General features: G+C 39.2%; 1 protein-coding gene across 3 annotated transcripts; it reads right to left on the reverse strand.

The window, feature by feature from the left end:
- Window positions 1–8,542: 8,542 nt before the first annotated feature.
- LOC105007264 (ubinuclein-1) lies at window positions 8,543–23,012 on the reverse strand. 3 transcript variants are annotated; one of them, XM_010866132.5, is made up of 16 exons: window positions 22,684–23,012; window positions 21,046–21,147; window positions 20,647–20,745; window positions 19,617–19,760; window positions 19,310–19,410; window positions 18,489–18,928; window positions 18,061–18,371; window positions 17,796–17,866; window positions 17,464–17,590; window positions 17,236–17,339; window positions 16,940–17,071; window positions 16,662–16,805; window positions 16,060–16,113; window positions 12,963–13,392; window positions 12,360–12,562; window positions 8,543–8,726 (listed from the first exon to the last, which is right to left on the reverse strand). In XM_010866132.5, exons 1-16 carry the CDS (start codon window positions 22,942–22,944, stop codon window positions 8,690–8,692), a joined length of 2,760 nt encoding a protein of 919 aa, XP_010864434.3. In that variant the 5' UTR covers window positions 22,945–23,012; the 3' UTR covers window positions 8,543–8,689. The 3 variants fall into 3 exon arrangements, with proteins under 3 accessions (XP_010864434.3, XP_010864436.3, XP_010864433.3); XM_010866134.5 differs by having other exon boundaries at window positions 16,949–17,071; window positions 17,236–17,342; XM_010866131.5 differs by having other exon boundaries at window positions 17,236–17,342.
- Window positions 23,013–23,453: the final 441 nt, after the last annotated feature.

Here is a 23,453-nt window from a genome sequence, read left to right on the forward strand (position 1 = left end):
TCAAAGTTCAGACCAGTGTTGAAAACTTCTCCGACGCGTAGGAAGAAGTTATTTCCCAGTCCAACTATTCGAAAGAGTATTTGACAGAGATTCTTCACAGCCAGTCACCGTAGAGTTTGAGCTGGGGTTGTCCAATGACAGACACGCGGAGTATGGAAAAGTGCAGCCTCAAGAGCTGTATTGTGTCGGTTGTCTGAAAGCGACAACTTAAACGAAATAATTATATCAACTTTGTGAACAGTCATCCGCTCGTTGTTTTGTAACCTGAAACCGCTACTCTTCTGGAAGTGCGGTGAAACGGTGAAGTTGTTATTAGGCCTAGTGTTTAGTGTACACATCATACAAGCAAAACATATTTTACATGTTTAAGACATGAGAACCGCCTAAACAACTCCATTAAATACATGTTTAATATCCAACTTATATTTCTGTTGAACTGCCTCTATAGTTAACCAATTCAACACTTATATTATGCCTTGTCTGAGTACATTTTGTTACCTTACAGAGAAAATTGGTTATTGTCAAGTGGTGTTTGTTCATCAATGAAAATATGTCTGTTACAAAACACCTCATATAACAGCACCCCTTTGTTGTTTCCCCCTGGGTGATGAATTCATGTTTTGATGAAGCTTTGAACATCAACAAAAACCAAAAAGGTATTTTGTCATATATATTGCAGAGACATTATTCAAATTGTCTCAACAAAATGTGGCAACCACTTCTCCCTGTAACAAAACAAAACTGTTTGGGATGACAAAAAATAACATAAATGTGGTTCACCAGACGTTGTAACCCTGGTTGTAATCACAAAGATAATAAAGCTGAATATGTTTCACTAAAATAGGTAACAGAATATTTAATTAAGCTATAATAGCCAAAAAAGGAATGTGGCCTTATTTTGAAATGCATTAACTGTTTTCTTATATTTCCATAGTTTTTAGAGTTTAGTGATGGCTTGTTCTTCTCTGCACAGTAATTCACTTCCACAACTTATGTTTTATGTTTATGACTGGTCACACACCAGTCATTTATAATAATGTGTGTGTTACAAAGACATTTAACCAGGTATATTTAAAACCATGGCAATTTTTTTCAATACAAAGCACTACCTCCTTAACATTTGTCATGGGTAGGTAGGTCCACGTCTCTTATTATCCATTACAGTATTTCAATATTTTTTTCATTAGGGATAAGGGTGCCATTTAGACCAGACTTTAGACCACAGGTGTCAAACCGGTTCCACGGAGGGCCGAGTGTCTGCAGGTTTTCGCTCTCACCTTGTACCTGATTGATTAATTAGTTCACTAATTGGTTAATTTCTACCCCCACCTGGTTGTTCAGGTCTGACCTGGGAACCAATTTAAAGGAAAACCCAAAGACCTGCAGGCACTCGGCCCTCCGTGGAACCGGTTTGACACCCCTGCTTTAGACCATTGTTTGTTGGTTACAGTTAGTTTGTTGCATATTACCTGTCTTAGTTCTTTACAATTGTCATTGCTCTTCTCAGGGCACAAATCACCAGGGCACCCACTTAGTATCCATATGGTGACTAATATTGTATAGGGGCAATATTGTATTTGCCTAAAATTCTAAGAACCAGAACGGTCCAGAATGGCCCTATAGTGTCAAGCACTGTAGCCCTCTATATCAGACTTGACAATTTGACCGAAAATTTTCCAGAATTCCTGCGATATAGAAAAACTACAAGACAAAAATTAAAAGACCACTGCACCTTTTTCGTTTCTAGAAAAAGGAAGGTTTGAGTGAGAAACAGAAAAGTTAAAATTAAGAGGCCACTGCAAATTGAACCCTGCTGTTCCTCACTCAAAACTTTTCAACTTTTTTGGAAAGGAAAGATAAAAGTGCAGTGGTCTCTTAATTGTTTCCGGAGCTGTATGTTTTAAATAGCCATATAATAGCCTACATTTAAACAGTAATAAAACAGAAATGCTATTTTCCAACAATTGTATTATATTTTAAGTAGCCAGCAGAATTAACTCTCCACTAACTACCTCCAGCATGCTAATGGTGTGAATGTTTCCACCCAAACTGTCAGAAACAGACTCCATGAGGGTGGCATGAGGGACCGACGTCATCTAGTGAGTCCTGTGCTCACAGCCCAGCACTGTGCAGCCTGATATATTTCAAGTGTTTATTTCTTTACATTTTTATGATTATAACTGACAACTAATGAAAAACCCAAATTCAGTATCTCAGAAAATTTGAATATTGTGAAAAGGTTCAATATTGAAGACACCTGGTGCCAGCTATTTATCAGCTATTTAGCCCAAAACACCTGCAAAGGCCTTTTGAAGGGTCTCTCAGTCTACACTCACCTAAAGGATTATTAGGAACACCTGTTCAATTTCTCATTAATGCAATTATCTAATCAACCAATCTCATGGCAGTTGCTTCAATGCATTTAGGGGTGTGGTCCTGGTCAAGACAATCTCCTGAACTCCAAACTGAATGTCAGAATGGGAAAGAAAGGTGATTTAAGCAATTTTGAGCGTGGCATGAGTATTTCACAATCTGCTCAGTTACTGGGATTTTCACGCACAACTATTTCTAGGGTATACAAAGAATGGTGTGAAAAGGGAAAAACATCCAGTAGGCGGCAGTCCGGATACCACTCATCTCCACTACAAATAGGAAAAAGTGGCTACAATTTGCACGAGCTCACCAAAATTGGACAGTTGAAGACTAGAAGAATGTTGCCTGGTCTGATGAGTCTCGATTTCTTTTGAGACATTCAGATGGTAGAGTCCGAATTTGGCGTAAACAGAATGAGAACATGGATCCATCATGCCTTGTTACCACTGTGCAGGCTGTTGGTGGTGGTGTAATGGTGTGGGGGATGTTTTCTTGGCACACTTTAGGCCCCTTAGTGCCAATTGGGCATTGTTTAAATGCCACGGCCTACCTGAGCATTGTTTCTGACCATGTCCATCCCTTTATGACCACCATGTACCCATCTTCTGATGGCTACTTCCAGCAGGATAATGCACCATGTCACAAAGCTCGAATCATTTCAAATGGGTTTCTTGAACATGACAATGAGTTCACTGTACTGAAATGGCCCTCACAGTCACCAGATCTCAACCCAATAGAGCATCTTTGGGATGTGGTAGAACGGGAACTTCGTGCCCTGGATGTGCATCCCACAAATCTCCGTCAACTGCAAGATGCTATCCTATCAATATAGGCCAACATTTCTAAAGAATGCTTTCAGCACCTTGTTGAATCAATGCCATGTAGAATTAAGGCAGTTCTGAAGGCCAAAGGGGGTCAAACACAGTATTAGTATGGTGTTCCTAATAATCCTTTAGGTGAGTGTAGTTCTGTAGGCAACACAATCATGGGGAAGACTGCTGACTTGACAGTTGTCCAAAAGACGACCATTGACACCTTGCACAAGCAGGGCAACACACAAAAGGTCATTGTTAAAGAGGCTGGCTGTTCACAGAGCTCTGTGTCCAAGCACATTAATAGAGAGGCGAAGGGAAGGAAAAGATGTTGTAGAAAAAAGTGTACAAGCAATAGGGATAACCGCACCCTGGAGAGGATTGTGAAACAAAACCCATTCAAAAATGTGGGAGAGATTCACAAAGAGTGGACTGCAGCTGGAGTCAGTGCTTCAAGAACCACCATGCACAGACATATGCAAGACATGGTTTTCAGCTGTTCGCATTCCTTGTGTCAAGCCACTCTTGAACAAGACACAGCGTCAGAAGCGTCTCACCTGGGCTAAAGACAAAAAGGACTGGACTGCTGCTGAGTTATGTTCTCTGATGAAAGTACATTTTGCATTTCCTTTGGAAATCAAGGTCCCAGAATCTGGAGGAAGAGAGGAGAGGCACAGAATCCATGTTGCTTGAAGTCCAGTGTAAAGTTTCCACAGTCAGTGATGGTTTGGGGTGCCATGTCATCTGCTGGTGTTGGTCCACTGTGTTTTCTGAGGTCCAAGGTCAACGCAGCCATCTACCAGGAAGTTTTAGAGCACTTCATGCTTCCTGCTGCTGACCAACTTTATGGAGATGCAGATTTCATTTTCCAACAGGACTTGGCACCTGCACACAGTGCAAAAAGCTACCAGTACCTGGTTTAAGGACCATGGTATCCCTGTTCTTAATTGGCCAGCAAACTTGCCTGACCTTAACCCTATAGAAAATCTATGGGGTATTGTGAAGAGGAAGATGCGATATGCCAGACCCAACAATGCAGAAGAGCTGAAGGCCACTATCAGAGCGACCTGGGCTCTCATAACACCTGAGCAGTGCCACAGACTGAACGACTCCATGCCACGCCGGATTGCTGCAGTAATTCAGGCAAAAGGAGCCCCAACTAAGTATTGAGTGCTGTACATGCTCATACTTTTTATGTTCATACTTTTCAGTTGGCCAACATTTCTAAAAATATAAACATTTTCTGAGATACTGAATTTGGGATTTTCATTAGTTGTCAGTTATTATCATCACAATTAAAATAAATAAACATTTGAAATATATCAGTCTGTGTGTAATGAATGAATATAATATACAAGTTTCACTTTTTGAATGGAATTACTGAAATAAATCAACTTTTTGATGATATTCAAATTTTATGACCAGCATCTGTACATTTGATGGCTGAATTAAAATGGACTTGATAAAACACTCAGTTAACATGGCACCAAAAGATGTTAACTATCAGGCTGTTAGTCATGTGAGTAAAATATGATCTGGACAAGTCATTGTCATGTCCATCAATACAATTAAGACACAGGTTATAAAAAAAAATATTTTGTGTTTTACAAATATTTCCTATTACTACACAGAAATATATGATACAACTTGTGCTCGTCTTGGCGAGGTGTTATATTTGGCTCAAACCTGTTATGTGAGGCTGCCTGTTTCTGAGTAATTTTTACATTCCCTTTGCAATCACTGATACAGTAACTGCTAATGATAAGAAACTAGCTTACATTTTAGATCAAGCATTGGAACAAGGTTTACGGGGGACAACAGGCACCCAACAGAGAGACCAGTCCATCACTAGTAAGTATCAACTGCAGTATATGAGATAAGTTTATTTTAACTACTTGTGATCAGTATATGTAGTATTAAATATGATATCTTAAGTACTTTAATGACCTCACCAAAGTACATTTAAAACATTGGCAATAGAAAGAAAAACTCAGTAACTTGTCTTCCATCCTCTGAGTTAGCACACTGAAGGGAATAGACACTTTTCAAAGACATGTCATCATCAATCCTTTATTTAATTCTCGGGAGAACATTGAGGGAAAGACCCTCATGACCCTCAGACATGTCATAGCAGTGTAAGCACAGCTGCAGTTAATAAAGTTATTAGATGGTTTATTTGATTTTGCTGTATGAATAGATTTTTTTTCATTTACCTTGCTATGATACATTTGTGACTATTGTCCAATGTTGTGAATCCACATCTTCCTTCTTTTGGTGATTCACATTTTTCTGACGAGAGTGCTGACATGCATTTGAAGTATATTTAAACCAGTAAACATTTAATAAGTGGCACTCAAAGCTGATAGTACTCTGTTCACATTTCCAGAATGTCTAATAATGGCAAATGTCAGTAAAGACAATTTCAATAAAGTTTAAGCTTGTTTAAAGAAATGGTAAAAAATGAAATCCTACATTGACTTTTCAGTTAATCTTAGTGTGTCCTTATTTTTTCTTTTCCCCCCTAGATGCACCAAGAAAGGATCCAGCTGATTAGTGGCATTTTTGGATTATTAGCTTTATCTGCTACATTGCGCGGTAATTTCTGGTACAGATTAATTGACCTTTTGTGCTATGTTTTGACTTTATTTTATTTGTAATAAAATTTCCAACTGCACTTTAATTGAAACTGTGAACATTTTGTAAATGTATCAATTTCTTTTAGATTTCTTCAGTATGTTTTCAGTTGACGATACTGCAAAGTAATCTTAAAGCTTATATTTTATGAGAATTGTGTAGAATTCAGTAGTTTAAATATTCAATTGATTTATTGTATTGTAATTCCACAAAACCGGAATCATTAAATATTTTATTTTAGATTGTACTTCTACGGGTTTTTAAAATTACTTGAAATATTTAAAGACTACATCTAAACACAATCACTGCAAGTTAGAGTTTGAGATGATTTTAATCGGTTTTGTACCGTAGTTTTAGATTATTTATTGTTTTACAAAATTTTTATTTTACAATCTTGAGCACGTGTTAACACTTTTTAAGGTGTTTGATTGTAATCATTTAGGAAAAATCTGTAAAATAAATTTCTCTGCAAAACCTTTAAGGAAAACCCTTTATTTGAATTAGGATATTTTATTTTAATTTTAGGGTATTTGTTTGGCAGCTGTACACTGTAGAAAATAAATGTTTTTTACGGTAATTTACTTTACATTTTACATGAAATTTTCTGTATTTCACAATGACAGTAAAATACTTTTTTTTATTACATATAAAACCTTGAATTAGAAAAAAACTGGAAAAGTCTGTTATGAGGAAACAGGAAATATCTGTTTTTCCACAGACTGTCTCGCGGTTTACAAATATAAACTGTATAAATAAGGAGTATTTCTTTTTTATTATCAATATCCCAGCATGATTTGCGGCTGTTAATTTTGTTAATGTTTGGTTTTTGTAATCAATAAAGCAAGTTTTTTTGTGCCATCTTGTAATTTATGTACAGTGTTAACCTTTGGAATGTTTTTGGGGATTATGGTCATGTTTGTGTGCCAACCACAGAAATGAAGACAATCATTTGGTGTTCTTTGCTGCTTTATAAACTGTTTCGTGATGTCTGACAAAGCAGAGCTCTGACTCTTGCATATTTTTGCCAACCTTGTAATGTCTTCTCGTTTGTAGCGCTACACATAGGCACCGATAAGTGTTTTAGGCAATGTAGGCCTATTTTTGCTAGGTAACTTAAAGTGTGCACAAAGCAAGAACTGTTTACGTGTGCTTCTGTAGATGTTAACCCACGCAACAGTTTCAACCGACCAGTTTTTGTTCTGTGACATGACGTAAATTAAGAAATATTACAATTTACATATTTAGCATATTTTAGTTGTATTCCTCCTTATATATAGTATAGCATTTTTCAGGTTTATTAAAAATAGCACTTATATTAATTCATCTATTCTAGAAATCCTTTTTGCAACACAAAAACGGTTTGTGATCCCCACATTTAGAACAACTGCTATAGAAGAGCAAGCTCTGCCATTATTAGGGTAACTGCTTGACTCATAACCACTGGTTTATTTATACTCACACTAGTCAATTTACGACCTATTAGCTAATCAAGATGCCAGCCACCAAAATTATAATGACCATTTATGATCTCCAAGTAAGTCAATATTACGGTCATAAGTTACGCAAGAAAATTAAGTTTATTGGTGCAGTGGATTACAAAGGCAATTCAAACCTTAAAAACGCATGAACAACAAATGAAATAAAAATGCAGCATGAAGTGAAAGGAATAAATACATAAGGTAGTGACATTAATTAACATTGTGGTACATTTGTATGGGCTATATTCCTCGTCATCTTTCATATAACCTATTATTTTGTGATTGTTTTTTGTGATGGTCTTATTGCAAATCAAGCATCATCTAATTTCTTGATGTTGATTTACACGGTCTCTGACCAGACATGAGTTTAATCGTAAAAATACAACAAAGATAATATTGATAAAGACCAGCTCTTAACCAAATCCAGTGAAATCACACTAGGACCACTAGATGGTGGTGATTCCACTTAAATCCATAAAAAGCATCCCATCATGAGAAATTCTAAATAATATTTACTTTAAACTTTTATATCCCATAGTGTTCCAAAGATGGAGCTCAAGGTGTAACAGCACTTACAGTAGTTACCTTATGTCCTTGTTCTAGCCAAACTGTACACCAAGGACATTAGTTTTCGACAAAAAGGATATGAACACCTCCCAGAGGACTTGGACTTAGATTGCAAACACCATCAAACCATCACATTGGTCACTGAAACCAATGAGTTGGGCCAGTCAGAACACTAAGGTACAGAAAATATCTTTAAGATGAATGACTTTGATCCTCTGATTCCCAGGATAGTTAAGATCTACTAGCTCATTTGTTAAAACACTTGGTGTCTCATATACAGCAAACAGTAGTATAACAAAATGTCTAAGAGGTAAAGAGGTGGGTAGGTGAACAATTCAGGTTAATAAAGGAAACTCATCAGCATTTATTTCAGGGATATTCAAGTTGCAGTTTGACTAATTGTCAAATGTTATTCCACAATAATCTCCAGTTTTTGTTAAATAAAAAAAAAAAAGCTTTGAGTTAATACTTTCATTAAAAGAGGTAGGTGCAACATTTAATGAATAAAGCATATGATATACGTTTATAATGCTTTATTTTTTTCATTAAGTGCTACCACAGTTATAACTGTCAATACAGCTCCCTTTAATAGTATACATTTAAGTGGAACATTCCATGAGTACAACATTCTTCATAATCACCATCGTGAGGAGCACTATAATACATTCAGTTACTAGACCAAAGTAAATCGCGGTCCAGAAATCTGGATTTTGGGCTCAATAGGCCTTTATATTATTCAGATTTTCCAATGATTATTTTCCCAAAATGTTTTGTTGATTCTGGTCTCCATTCCTGTTCCAGGGATTTGATCAGTTTAATTTCCTCTCAGCGTTTGATCCCACTCCCACCAGTTGGCTGCCACCTAAAATCAATGTAATAATTAGGTGAAGGGAAACACACTGGTTGATCCAACAACTTGTGGGTGCACATTTAAAAAGTTCCTCAAAGACAAAAAAAAAAAAAGGACACAAATGGCAAACTTTTAGTACATTGAAACAATATATATTATTACTGATCACAAAGATTGTGTAGACTGTTTTAGAAAACAATATGTTCTTATAGGTAGCCTTTGGGTCGGCTGCCAAGATGCCAACTATTGAATGTGTTGCCACGATCAACACTTTAAATTTAAAACACCATTCCTCCATGCAATGGGCCTACTATACCATTGTAATTGTATCATACTGTAGGGATTGGACCAGTGGCGTCCCAGATCTCAAATTGACCAAACATAAAAATTGCCCCTGACCTATTAATCTATGTTTTTGATCAAGCATTATGACAATGTAGATGTACAGGTAGCAAAGCATGTACATCACATTTTCGTCCAGGATGTACATTCAAAATCTTTAACTTTGTCCAGGGGGTGGGCGGTGGCTAAGCCCCTAATGTATTGTGATCCTAGCAACGCCTCTGGCTAGGACCAATGAACGCGACGGTCCGAAGCACCGTTACGTTTTCTGCACTCTACTGTTGCGATGCAGTGTACCAGAAGCTTGTTTCAAAGTACAACACCACGTGACCAATGTTGTTCTAAGTTCCAACCGGGCCTAACAGGTGTCGTTTTCGGAATGGCCGTTTTGAAATTGCGTGAATACATTTATGAAATACGATTAATTCGTGAGTTGTCAGTGGGACTTTGAGACACGCATGCGAATGAAAAGTATTTAAAAGAGCAAGTAAGTCAAGAGTCTAAGAGCACGTAATTGAACCGTAATTTGATAATCATACAAGAGAATAATTTAGTGAAGGTTAGCGATTCTTTGAGAGTCAAAGTGTAGGTAATTTGAGAAGTAGACAATAATTAATAATAGGATTGTGTATTAGAGAACAATGGAGAATGTGTATGAAAGTTTTCATTTCGTACCTATTATACCTATTTTTCAGTGGCAGTTAACGGACTAAATAGAAACAGAAAATGAAAAATACATTTTTGTTGACAAAGTCTTATTTAACTACCATCGATGCAAAGGAGGATTTTGGAAATCGAGGTTCTGTTTTTTTTTCTATGATGGACTTCCAGATGAAATCAAGAATTCTGAAAAGGCATCATCCCATTATTTAAGCACAGGCAAAAGCAGTGGTGTGGTGCCTGGAGACGTGGGTAGGCCTATACCCAAATATTTTAAATATCACAACGTTTTTTAATATTCAGTTCTTACATTTCAAATTGCTATATACATCCGTTATATGAATGCGACTAAAACTGAAATATTAGTATAATATCGAACGATGACATCCTAAGTTTCGTTTGACCAAGTTCTTTCAAAAAACGGAACGCAATACCCTTCAGCGCACTAATGGCCAAATACCATATTAACGATTCTAAAAGGCCTACTGTTGCGCAACTGTACTATTCCAGACTACTGTTCACATAATTACGGGTTCGATTCTTCCTGTTGTGGATAATTCGATTTTGTAGAACAAATGTCAGCATTTCATCCTCCAGAAATTCTTGCTTTATTGGAGGTTACCCTTCCAATGGTCTTGATGATTCTTTCATCCTTACATTTATTTCGAAAACACTGCTCTGGGCTAAACACAATACATCTAAATCACAGGTCTTCAACCCGCTCCTGGGGACCCCCCAGCTATTCCATCGATTAGACGTATCCCAGATTTAGCACACCTGAATCAACTTATTAACAAGCCCTTACCTGTTGATTCAGGTGAGCTAGTTCAGGGCTAAAACTAAACAAATGTCTGGGGGATTCCCAGGAGAGGGTTGAAGACCTATGATCTAAATCAAAAGTCACTACATTTTGTCCAGCTGATGTCCCTTGTTGGACAGCTATGGGTAATGAAGCATTTTCGAAACAAGCCTCACTAGATCAGAAAGCCACAGTTTCCCCATCCCTATCATACTATAGGCAACGGGACGTTTTGTTATAGGCTTGATGAGCGTTGCTAATATTATTAGTGCTTTATAAAGTAAACACATTAATCACCCGTGCGTGTAGGTTTGTTAAAGCTCACTAAGTCACAAATTCAGTTTTCTGGGATACCCCTCAGGTCTCATGGTACAGTTACAGTAACTGATACTATTATCAAGGCAGGAAGTGGAAAGAGGACAGATAAAGGGGGAGGGAGAACTGATTAGTGTAGAGATGGAGAGCAAAACAGTGAGAAACACCTAAGGCATCTAAAAAGTACATTTGTCTTTTATTTGGCCACAAACACATACAGTGGATATGAAAAGTCTACACACCCCTGTTAAAAAGCCAGGTTTTTCCTGATATAAAATAATGACAAAGATAAATCATGTCAGAACCTTCCACTTTTAATGTGACCTATAATGTGAACAATTCAGTTGAAAAACAAAAATCTTTGAGGGGGAAAAATTAAAACCTTACAATAACATGGTTGCATAAGTGTGCACACCCTCTTATAACTGGGGATATGTCTGTGTTCAGAATCAACCAATCACATTCACACTCATGTTAAATAGAAGTCATTACACACCTGCCATCATTTAAAGTGACCATCATCAAGTGGAGAAAATATGGCACAACAGAGACATTAACAAGAACTGGACGTCGCTCCAAAAATGGTGGAAAGACGAGACAAAAACTGGCCAGGGTGGCTTTCAAGAGGCCTACACCAACATTAAAAGAAATGCAGGAATTTCTGGCAAGTACTGGCTGTGTGCTACATGTGACAATCTCCCGTATTCGTCATATGAATGGGCTATAGGGTAGGGTGGCAAGACGGAAGCCTTTTCTTACAAAGAAAAACATCCAAGCCCGGCTGAAATCTGCAAAAACAAATGTCCAGTCCCCCAAAAGCACCTGGGAAAATGTGTTATGTTCTGAGGTTCAACCATAATTCCAAAATGTATGTTTGATGCAAAAACACTGCACATCAGCCAAAGAACACCATACCCACAGTGAATCATGGTGGTGGCAGCATCATGCTTTGGGACTGTTTTTCTTCAGCTGGAAACAGGGCCTTAGTCAGGGTGGAGGGAATTATGAACAGTTCCAAATACCTGGCAATTTTGGCACAAAACCTTCAGGCGTCCGTTAGGAAACTGAAGATGAAGAGGAAGTTCACCTTTCAGCACAACAACAACCCAAAGCACACATCCAAATCCAAAAAAGCAGGGCTTCACCATAACAAGATTAACGTTTTGGAATGGCCCAGCCAGAGCCCAGACCTGAATCCAACTGAACATCTGTGGGGTGATCTGAAATGGGCAGTGCACAGGAGATGTCCTCGCAATCAGACAGATTAGGAGCGCTTTTGCAAAGAAGAGTGGGCAAAAAGACTAAGTGCTGTAATAAAAGCAAAAGGTGCTTCAACAAAGTATTAGTTTAAGGGTGTGCACAACTTATGCAACCAGGTTATTGTGAGTTCTTTATTTTTTCATTTATATTATATGTCACATAAAAGATGGAAAAAGTTCTGACATGATATCTTTAACTCATTGTTTTCCATCACAAGAACCTGGCATTTTAACAGGGGTGAGTACATTTTAAATCCACTGTACACTTACTGTGAGAGTCCATGGAGGAACGTTCCGGATGTAGGGCTGGTGACTGGGGCATCTTTGGAATGCTGCAGCTGGGTCTGCATTCCCGGTCCAAAGGAAGTGATTGGAAAGCCCAGGGCATGCAACAGAGGGATCCCAGGAAGACCAGCCTTATTTCCCAGAGTGGGTTTGTGTCCAGGAACAAATCCTGATGACACTTCAGAACACTGCAAAAAAATTAAAATACATATGGCACTACATTCTATTCATAGTGCAGTACTAAAGACACGGATAGAAGACTAGGCCAAAAGACTGTTTTAGCATGGGCCATTTTGAAGTAGTCAACAGGTGAGATGTAGTATGGTTTAAGGATGTCATTTGATTCCATCCAGTTCATCAGGAGGGATTACCAAATAATAATGCTCAAAAGCCAACAGTTCTTAACTGCAGCAGGTAGTAAAATGGCTTTGTATGTCCCAGTATGCACTTTCACAATTTACCAACTCTGATGGGGGGGGGGGGGCAGCTATGACCGCAATAGTGCTGCATGTGCGCTCAGATACAATTATGGGACAGAAGCAAAGTCTGGGTGGCAATTCGATTAGTCAGTCGAAATATAGTTGTTACCGGTTTCTTTTTCTTTTGTGGTGGTGGAGAGATGTTCTGGAGTGACAAGTCTGAAGTCACTGCAAGGTGCTCTTGGGAAATGTAGTTATTGGAGAGCTGGCCCTGTGCCAGCGCTTGGTCAGCTAGCATGTTCAAGGGAGAATCTGGATGCGTGTTAACGGTCGCTGACTGAGCTTTTGTGTTGACACTGGACCCGCTCCTTTCCTCCACTCCCAGCAAATTTAGCTCTTTCTCCACAGCACCATGTTCTGCAGTATCATCCAGATGTGTTGCCAGCGTTGACATGCCTGAGCTCAGTTGAGGTGATCCGTTCTCAGGCTGAGCTCCCAGGAAAGCCTGGGGATCAACAAGCACGTTGGAAGTCCCTGGAGTAATTGGAGCTCCATCCAGTGAAGACTGTCTTTTCTCTGACTTCACCTTCCTCTTTGCCCTGTGAAACAGAACATTTCAGTGAAACTAGCCCTTTTCCTTCCCATTGCATTCACCATTCAACGTTGATTTACTCTTGAACAGATTCCCTTCTTAACATTACTTTAATACATACAGTACCGTTCAAAAGTTTGGTTTCAAAAGAAAAGCAATTTTTTGTCCATTAAGTATCAAATTGATCAGAAGCAGTGTAGGCACTTAATGTTGTTAATGACTATTGTAGCTGCAAATGGCAGCTTTTTAATGTAGTATCTACATAGGCCCATTATCAGCAACCATCATGCCGGTGTTCCAATGGCACATTAAGTTTGCTTCAGTTTCTTGGCAATTTCTCACATGGAATAGCATTCATTTCTCAGAACAAGATCTGTGTTTCTGGACATTGAGCCTGTAATCAAAACCACAAACACTGATGCTCTAGATACTCAACTAGTCTAAAAAATAAATAAATAAACAAGGCCAGTTTTATTGCTTCTCAAAATCAGCACAATCATTCAGCAGTGCTAACAATCACAAAAGGATTTAGCAAACAACGTGCTATTGGAAGACTGGTGTGATGGTTGCTGATAATGGGCCTCTGTATGCCTATGTACAGTGGGGAGAACAAGTATTTGATACACTGCCGATTTTGCAGGTTTTCCCACTTACAAAGCATGTAGAAGTAATTTTTATCATAGGTACTCCAACTGTGAGAAAATCACATTGTATGATTAAGTAATTAATTTGCATTTTATTGCATGATATAAGTATTTGATACATCAGAAAAGGAGAACTTAATATTTGGTACAGAAACCTTTGTTTGCAATTCCAGAGATCATACGTTTCCTGTAGTTCTTGACCAGGTTTGCACACACTGCAGCAGGGATTTTGACCTACAGACCTTCTCCAGATCCTTCAGGTTTCGGGGCTGTCGCTGACTTTCAGCTCCCTCCAAAGATTTTCTATTGGGTTCAGGTCTGGAGACTGGCTAGGCCACTCCAGGACCTTGAGATGCTTCTTTCTGACAAAGCCATTTACTACCAGCTGCAGTTAAGATCTGTTTGCTTTTGAGCATTATTATTTGGTAATCCCTCCTGATGACCTGGATGGAATCAAATGACATCCTTAAACCATATTACACTCTTTACTTGGCCTGGCTGTGTGTTTCGGGTCTATCCATCTTCACTGCTCTTACTGAGGGAAGGAGGTTGTTGTCCAAGATCTCGCGATACATGGCTCCATCCATCCTCCCCGCAATCTGGTTCAGTCATCCTGTCCCCTTTGCAGAAAAGCATCCCCAAAGAATGATGTTTCCACCTCCATGCTTCACGGTTGGGATGGTGTTCTTGGGGTTGTACTCATCCTTCTTCTTCCTCCAAACACGGCAAGTGGAGTTTAGACCAAAAAGCTCTATTTCTGTCTCCTCAGATCACATGACCTTCTCCCATTCCTCCTCTGGATCATCCAGGTGGTCATTGGCAAACTTCAGACGGGCCTGGACATGCGCTGGCTTGAGCAGGGGGACCTTGCATGCGCTGCAGGATTTTAATCGATGACGGCGTAGTGTGTTATTAATGGTTTTCTTTGAGACTGTGGTCCCAGCTCTCTTCAGGTCATTGACCAGGTCCTGCTGTGTAGTTCTGGACTGATCCCTCACCTTCTTCATGATCATTGATGCCCCACGAGGTGAGATCTTGCATGGAGCCCCAGACCGAGGGAGATTGACCGTCATCTTGACGTCCATGTCAACTTCTATTTTCTAATAATTGCGCCAACAGTTGTTGCCTTCTCACCAAGCTGCTTGCCTATTGTCATGTAGCCCATCCCAGCCTTGTGCAGGTCTACATTTTTATCCCTGATGTCCATACACAGCTCCCTGGTCTTGGCCATTGTGGAGAGGTTGGAGTCTGTTTGATTGAGTGTGTGGACAGGTGTCTTTTATACAGGTAAAAAGTTCAAACAGGTGCAGTTAATACAGGTAATGAGTGGAGAACAGGAGGGCTTCTTAAAGATCTGGTCTGTGAGAGCCGGAATTCTTACTGTTTGGTAGGTGATCAAATACTTATGTCATGCAATAAAATGCAAATAAATTATTTAAAAATCATACAATGGGATTTTCTGGATTTATGTTTTAGATTCCATCTCTCACAGTTGAAGTGTACCTATGGTAAACATTATAGACTTCTACGTGCTTTTAAGTAGGAAAACCTGCAAAATCAGCAGTTTATCAAATACTTGTTCTCTCCACTGTAGATATTCCACTGAAAGTCAGCAGTTTCCAGCTTCAAGTCATTTACAACGTTTAACAATGCCTACATTGTATTTCTGATCAATTTGATGTTATTTTAATGGACAGAAAATGTGTAGATTTCTACAGTTAATGATGAGTGGCAAAGTGGTCACTACCTTGCAATACAAAAGCCATTGTCACCAGGTTTGAATGCTGGTCACAGTGCAAATTATGATTGCCCCTAACCAAGGGGGATGAGGACTGGGCTGCCTTTTTCTCCTGGCACTCTAGTGACTCATTCTGGAAGGTCTATGAGCAGTGTTCTCCTTTCAGCAAAGTTGTACTAGCCAAAACTCCCAGTGGATCAAGCAGTGTGACAGAGGCTGTGATACCTCTACAAGGTATGCAGGCTTTAGCTCCAGCCCAGCACTAACACCATGACATGCCGATGATACTTACTGCTGTAGAGTTGCACCAGGGCTGTAAACTCTTCTGCTCTCCTTCAACAGCACCCTGAAAAACAACAAATCAACTCTGGATACAGTTTTTGTATGTCTTGATCCATCTCATAAATCACAAGGTATAAACTATTTTAACAGACTACCAGTCACGTCGACACACTCATAAGATACGTCTGGGGCCCTTCCACTACAACAAACACTTTCAGACTACAGATACAAAGAAACATTAACTCACAAGAAGTGTGAAAGTGCATGAAGAGCTTGATGCTCCTTGTGGGGTCTTATTCTGATGCATTATGATTCACGAATGGCTGAATAAAACTCCTGTTTTTCGATATGCATAGGTGCCAAGGCCAAAATAGGCACCGCATGTTAATTTACATAAATCAGTGTTTGTAAAGAGCTAGATTTTTCTTTGAAAAATATACAAAAGTCATTACACTGCTTTTTATCTGCAAAAAAGTGATGGAAACTGTCCTGAAAGTGCACACATTTGAGTTCAGAACAGTCGCATGGAAATGTCAACAGTCAGATGGAATCTTTTCTACAGGCATTCTTAAATAAACAGAATTCTGCTTCTGCCTGTAGATGTGTGCACACCTAGGCTGCATCCACCCTTTAGGCCACAGCGGTTTGACCTCCATGTCCAGGAAGGTTTTGAGAAACTCCTCTGCCTCCACTGGGTTCCCCTTTTCCACCTCGAATCTATCCATCCGCACACGAACCACATTGCACAGACACTCCCTGTGCATGTACACAAGGTGGTCACAGTGAGCACATGTTTATATCAGTTTTCACCATCTGCAAAAGTACTCTTGGATTAAATGAATAAACATTTTAGAATGCATGTGAAGAAACCAATGAAAATAAATACAAACCAGACAGACCTGATCTCTTCAGTCCACCGGAACTGCTTCCTGGGCCCCAGCACTCGTTTGCCACTCCTCTCCTCCCCCTCTTCCTCTGACCCAGCGTTCTTCTGTTCTCGCTCCTTGCCCTCCCCCACCATCCTGGGACAGACAGATCAAAGGGAGACCAGTTATGCAAGCAGTCTGACAATTATCAACATAAAATCTGCATGATGATTCGAAGTTGCACATTGGCTATATCAAGTTGAGAAAAAAGATGCAACAGTATTGCGCTTGTTTTGACGATTGTTGCCGTGGTGATGTACTTAGCGACCCTGGCCTCTGTGTGGGCTTGGCAGTCATTGTGGTAACGGGAGATCTGTTCTGGCATTACCCTGCCGATTGCCTCCCTCAACCTCTGGAGGGGCTCCTCCTGACAAAAACATGCAAAATACACAGAATCACTTGAAACACTGCTTGGCGTGGTTAGCACTTGAACGAAACACCAAAGCGGATCCTTGAGCTGTTCCGTGATGGACTGCAAAGTGTTTCACCTGTGTCAGCAGCAGTTTCTTGACCCGTTTCAGTAGTGTTTCTCTGCTGCAGGGGAGGAAAGAGGCCAGATGTGTGTAGACCTTAGAACGCACCTGTCCACTGACATCTCTGCACTGCAGCTCAATGCTGAGGGCACATAGAATACATGTGCTGAAACTTCTATGTGCGAGGTATGTGTATGTGTATATATATATATATATATATATATATATATCCACACACACACACACACACACACACACACCACCCCCCCCCCCCCCCCCACGTTAAATAAGAAATTTACTTGATAGTAAGGCAGAAAATAAACCACAACCATCAACATATGACCTACTCCAGCAGGATGGTGTTAACCTCTTGGGTGAAGAACTTGAGTTTTGACTCTCCTCCTAACCCCTTAGCTGCCTAAACAAAAGCAACAAATACACCTTCAATCATTAATAATAATAACAATAATAATAATTCATTTTAAAGCACTTAAAGTAAAAATCGTATTTCACATGATGAATCAATCATTTACCAATCAATCACTATATGAATTGTGTGATGCTCTACAACATCAGTTACAGCTTAACACAAAGACCACTGTGATGCTATACCAGGATCAGGTCTTGAATTCTCCTTTCCAGGGCTGGAGACAAACCATCAGGCAGGGGAGCAGGCAGAGGCAGGGGGCCAGAGACAGGTTGTGGATAGATGGGTGGATTTGCGGCCTGGGACTTGGACATTAACTCAGGGACAGGGCAAATCTGGTCCTGGGGTTGAGGGACAGGGTCGATGTTCAGTTGGGTTTGGGGTTCACGTTTTGGGAGAGGGATGATGGTGGTCTGGGGTTTCTGGGTATCACTCTCCAGAGTGAAAGCTGAGGGTTCAGCGCAAACACCCACACTAAGTACTGTTGACTCGAGTCCTGGAAACAGAATATACGGTATTATTACACGGCATGTGTTGCATCTAGTTATTACAGTTTACCATTGTGCATTTTCATGGGAATGTGTTGTCAATAAAGTATTGTAAAGTATCAAACCGTGCAATTCCTGATGGGCCAAGGCATTTTCGTTAATATTCTGATTGGCTAAGGTCACTGCTAAAACTCCCGGAGTCTCAGCAGAGGCATCCAACAGAGTATCTAGATCGAGGTCAAAGTCCACTGTGCTGGCAGCCTGCAAAAAAGCTCTGTCGTTGGTCAATCCAATCAGGCTCATTAGAGGGTCTGCCATGTTAGCCCCACCCCCAGCTGCATCAGCAGGAACAAAGGGGATTATGGGTAGTGTAGTCATGGGGGATCCTGCTTGTATCTGTTCCAGAGTGAGTTTCTGTTGCTCTCTCTCTTTCTGTCTTTTTAGCTTCTCTTTGTCTTTCTGTTTCTGGAACTTTCTAAGCATGTCTGTGACACTCAGAGGGCCAGCAGGTTTCTTTTTCTTCTTTTTTGGTTTCTGTGACATAGTGCCATCATCTGGTTGAAAACTGGAGAACAGTGGTTACAGAAAGAGAGAGTAAACACATCACCTTGTAAAGATCATCAAATTAAGAGACATTAAATGTATAGACTCCGTAGTCATAATGGCCGTAGAGACAGGATGCCAAACAATACACGGACAATCAGAGACGAAAACTGAAAATGAAACTGTGAACAGTCTAGGAAAAGTTTAAAAAGAACACGTCCTACTCCACTGCTCTAAAAATAAGATTTCCTGAAATTTTAAGAAAGTTCCAGGAATCTCGCAGTTCAATCTGCTAAGGAGACAGAGAAAGCGTGCCGTCACAGAGAAAGCACAATAGACTGAGTCGCTTAATTCTTAATGGAAATCTATAATCCAGTGTTGTCAATCAAATTAACTGCACTACCAATGCATCGATGAATTTGAGGTTTCCATCTCCATGAGACCATCCTTTATTCGCTTTGCTTTCTTTTTCGGCTTCACTTCCCCATCCTTGAATTTGCGTTTCTGGAAAAAAAATAAAATAAAAAAAAAAGACCTCTGACTTAGAAGATTTTAGTCACATGTCTGGTCAATGGAATGGTCTTGCACACATACCAACCTACTGCCTCTGTATTAAATTTACTTTTCAGTAGAGCCGGCAATGTTGGAAAGCAAGTACACAAGTCCAGGGCACCATTTAAATTGGTATGCAGCCATTGAGTTCAGCATACCTTCAGGGACTTTGACTGTTTGTTCTTGGTCACAAAGTCATCGTCTGTCTCGGTGTCTGAGGCCTGGCGGAACTGGAGTGGTCCAGAGTTGACATAGAACCCACCCAGCTTGGTGGTCAGGGAGGCTGGGACCAATTCATCATACTGGGGTATACACAAGTATTTACTGATTATTATGTTTGGACATAAGCACAATGTACCGAAGCAACTATACCACCTAAAACACAACACATTCATTAACGCTAACCATCTTTAGCACCTGCTGACAACCATTTCACTTTGTTGAAAGCTTACATTAAATACCCTGACACTGTCTGAATGTTAAATCTGTGTTTTTTTAAAACCTAATTTTGTCAAATGAGTTACTTTTTCTGTAAGGATTAGGGGGGAAATGTTTTTAAGATGCATCATTTCTCAGCCTCCTTTTACTGCAGACAGATCTGACTGGCATACAGGTTTCTCTTTATCAAGGAAAACCCACAGAGGTCTATTATAATTTAAATTGGTCTTGTGCCATGAGGTTGGCAAAACGAGCCATCACATCCAAAAAGGCATAAATGTTAGATTATTTTATTTTTCTTCAATACAGCTCTTATACAAAAAGGTAAATGTACAGTTTCAGTAGGGATCATATAAAAAAATACCTGAAATCAATAGTTTGACAATCTCTAATATGCACTGACTGTTGATTGGTTTTAGAAATGTATATAATTGAGAAATAATTTATAAAATACAAAGACAAATTTACTATTCACCTTTACAGATGGTTAATGTTTATTCCCATTAGCCACAATGTTACAGCGCACGTTAACACAAGACACTTCTGACCACCTGTAATTAACCGCTAGGATACACTAGCCAACGGCAACATGCAAAGGAAACACATGAGAAGGAAGTGTATTCATTCAGCCAATTTGTTTGCTAATGGAACATTTAGCAACCAAAACATGAGTTCTATTGGTTAATGTTCCTCAAGACAATTGGTGGAATTAATACATCCATGTCAAATCAGAAATAGGAACGAGCTTACTGCCTCAGAGTTGTCAATAAAGGAGTCCTCGTTGTCATATCCTTCTCCAATATCAACTAGATCCTGTACACGATCCTTCTTACGCTTACTCCCAGTTCCCTAGGAGAGCGACACATCCTCAAATCCAAAAATAGACAAGCACCAAAAAAATAACCCAGACACACACATCCCAAAAACCGAGACAACACACACCCGCTCCCAAAATAAACCACACACACAGAAAATTAAACAGTTCACAGTAAATCCCAGAAAATGCATCGAAATGCTACATGACCTAGGGCTCGAATCAAAAACAGTGCAGTGTGCCAGAAACATGGTTCCATTTAGACAGCACAATGTTTAAATAGTCTCTTAATGCCAAGCTTGTAATAACAAGTAATACCACAAAACCATACTCACATATTTCTCCTCGAACGCCCTGGCAATAGTTTCTAGTTCATCCTTCTCTCTATTCTCCTTCCCATCAAATGTGCTTGGTACATCTTCATCTGAAACACTCGTCTGGAAAAATACTGCATTTTTCAGCCAACAAAATTACACCATTACAATATCAGAGGCTGGAGCAAAAATGTACAACTATGCATTAACATTGAATAAACACGTAAACAGAGGGTTTGATTACAATGTTAAAATACTGATATAGGTAAAATATTTAATTATATCTGTTCCAGTTCTGTTTTACTGGTTCATGCCAATTAGAGTTCATCACGTCCTTTAAAACCAATAATAAATAGGCCTATGAGAGGGATTTTCATAAACATTTGTGCTGTCAAACGATTAAAATAATTGCGATCAATCGCATAATCTTGTGTAGTTAATCGCGATTAATCAATTTTAGAATGTGTTAAAATGTTGCCCTTAATACACAATTTTCTGTTTTAAAAGCAGTGCATTATGTTAAAGACATACTTTGTTTTATTGCAAACTAGACAGTGCTTGATTTGGAATTAAATAAATTCAAGTTGTCAATGCCCTTAATTTTGTTTAATATACATACAATGTCAGTCCATAACTTAACACTATAACCGGCTGCATCTAAATGCAACCCGTGTAAATCTAAACAGAATGTTGCCATCTCATATTTTATTCTTGATTAACAGTATCTACCTTAGGCTACTGTATAAAACACATATCAGCCCCTCTTATCTGGTCAGCTACATGGTGTGCAGGGATTTAACCCATTGAATCACACCTAAGCTGGTAAATGTATTGTCCTTTGAAGTTAAGGCAGAAATGTGGTTAGAATGGGGTTCATTTGGGTGCCTATAAACATTTGATTTCCTGAAATACTTAAAGTATCTCTATTCAATTTTTCCCCAAATTCTACCAAATGCATGAGGTAGGCTACGTGAAAAGACATGAAAGATGTTATATACAAACATTAAATCAGGGTACATCTGTACAGTACTTAATGCAGAGCAGTTGTTTGCTAATTCCACCATGAGAATATGCTTTAGTGGAAACATTAATGCTGAGATTAGCAAAGAATAATAATAACTTACAATGCTACAAGCAAAGTGTTAGCCACAGCTTCCATTCCTTTTTGATGGGTTTTTTAGTGAGACTGGGTTGCGGGAGGCAAGAACAGATTCCCATTTCCTCACATCCATAGCGCAAACGGATATGCAGCCTACTAACGCTTTTGTAGGATGTTGTTGTTAAACTAGTACAGAGTAAAAAGATTCACGACATGAATTCCAACTCTCCAATGATATACTGTATTGAAAATGCCTGTGAAGAGCTTAGGTCTAGTTAGCCGCCAGTAAAGTGACTGGTAAACAATAAATGCGTGATAGTAGCTCGATCCTATTAGCTCCCGCTAAAGACAAGCTCTTCTTGGATGGCGCCGAGGCAAAACAATATGTAAAATGCGTTAACTGCGACAATAAATAAATAAATCACGGCATAAAGTATTTTAAATTAATCGCACGCGTAACTTTGACAGTTCCAATAAAAATACATGAATATATAAAAGTTACATTTTTATATATTTAGTTGATTAGGAGAGCTTGAAATCTAACTGCATTTATTTCTCACCTTTTGGTTAACAAGTTCTGCGTAGTAGAACTCAGGACAACTATGTTGGTCGGGTTCAAACAACGTAAGGACAAAGCGCTCCGTCTTAGCCGGTTGTTTAGTTGGACTGCCCTGGGATAACGAGGCCTCAACAGGTGTATCAGTGACTGACGCGTCTTTAGGGGCTAACACAGGTTTAACCACCACGATTGACTGCAGGGGGACATTACTGGACAGAGTTGTCAACTGAACTCTTCGCGGTTCGGCCATGGCAACAATCATTAGACTGTAGGAACCCCCACAACGCTCTGAACTAACTAACTTCAGCTGACACTCTTCCCTGGACCGTAATCAACAGCAGCAGGTGTTTTTAATGCATTTCCCCTTGATCTATTCATTAGACGGATTCTGCAGTAAAACGATTATCTCTGTTGCAAAATAGTTTTGCTATGAAAAACAGTTGACTTCTTAGTCATAGTTATATTAATTTAACATTACTGCAACAAAGGAAATGCAAATGGACCATTTTAGCAGGAGGGAACGTTGTATTTTCTTTAACCTATTACAGGGATGTATTTTTTTAAATAATTCTGGTGCATAATCATCTTCAGTTTTTTTTACAGTTGGAAATGGAAGTAAATGGAATGTTTACTTACCTGGATTTGTCCAATAGAAACAGTAAAAAAATAAAAACCGTTGCAACAGAATCAGCAGAATGAATAAAAGGTTTTGCAATGAAATCTGGGGTGTATTCACTCTGCCAAATGAAACACTTTAGTTGCAAAATGTTT

The sequence above is a fragment of the Esox lucius genome, chromosome 24 (genome assembly GCF_011004845.1).
Source record: "Esox lucius isolate fEsoLuc1 chromosome 24, fEsoLuc1.pri, whole genome shotgun sequence".
Classification (NCBI taxonomy): domain Eukaryota; kingdom Metazoa; phylum Chordata; class Actinopteri; order Esociformes; family Esocidae; genus Esox; species Esox lucius.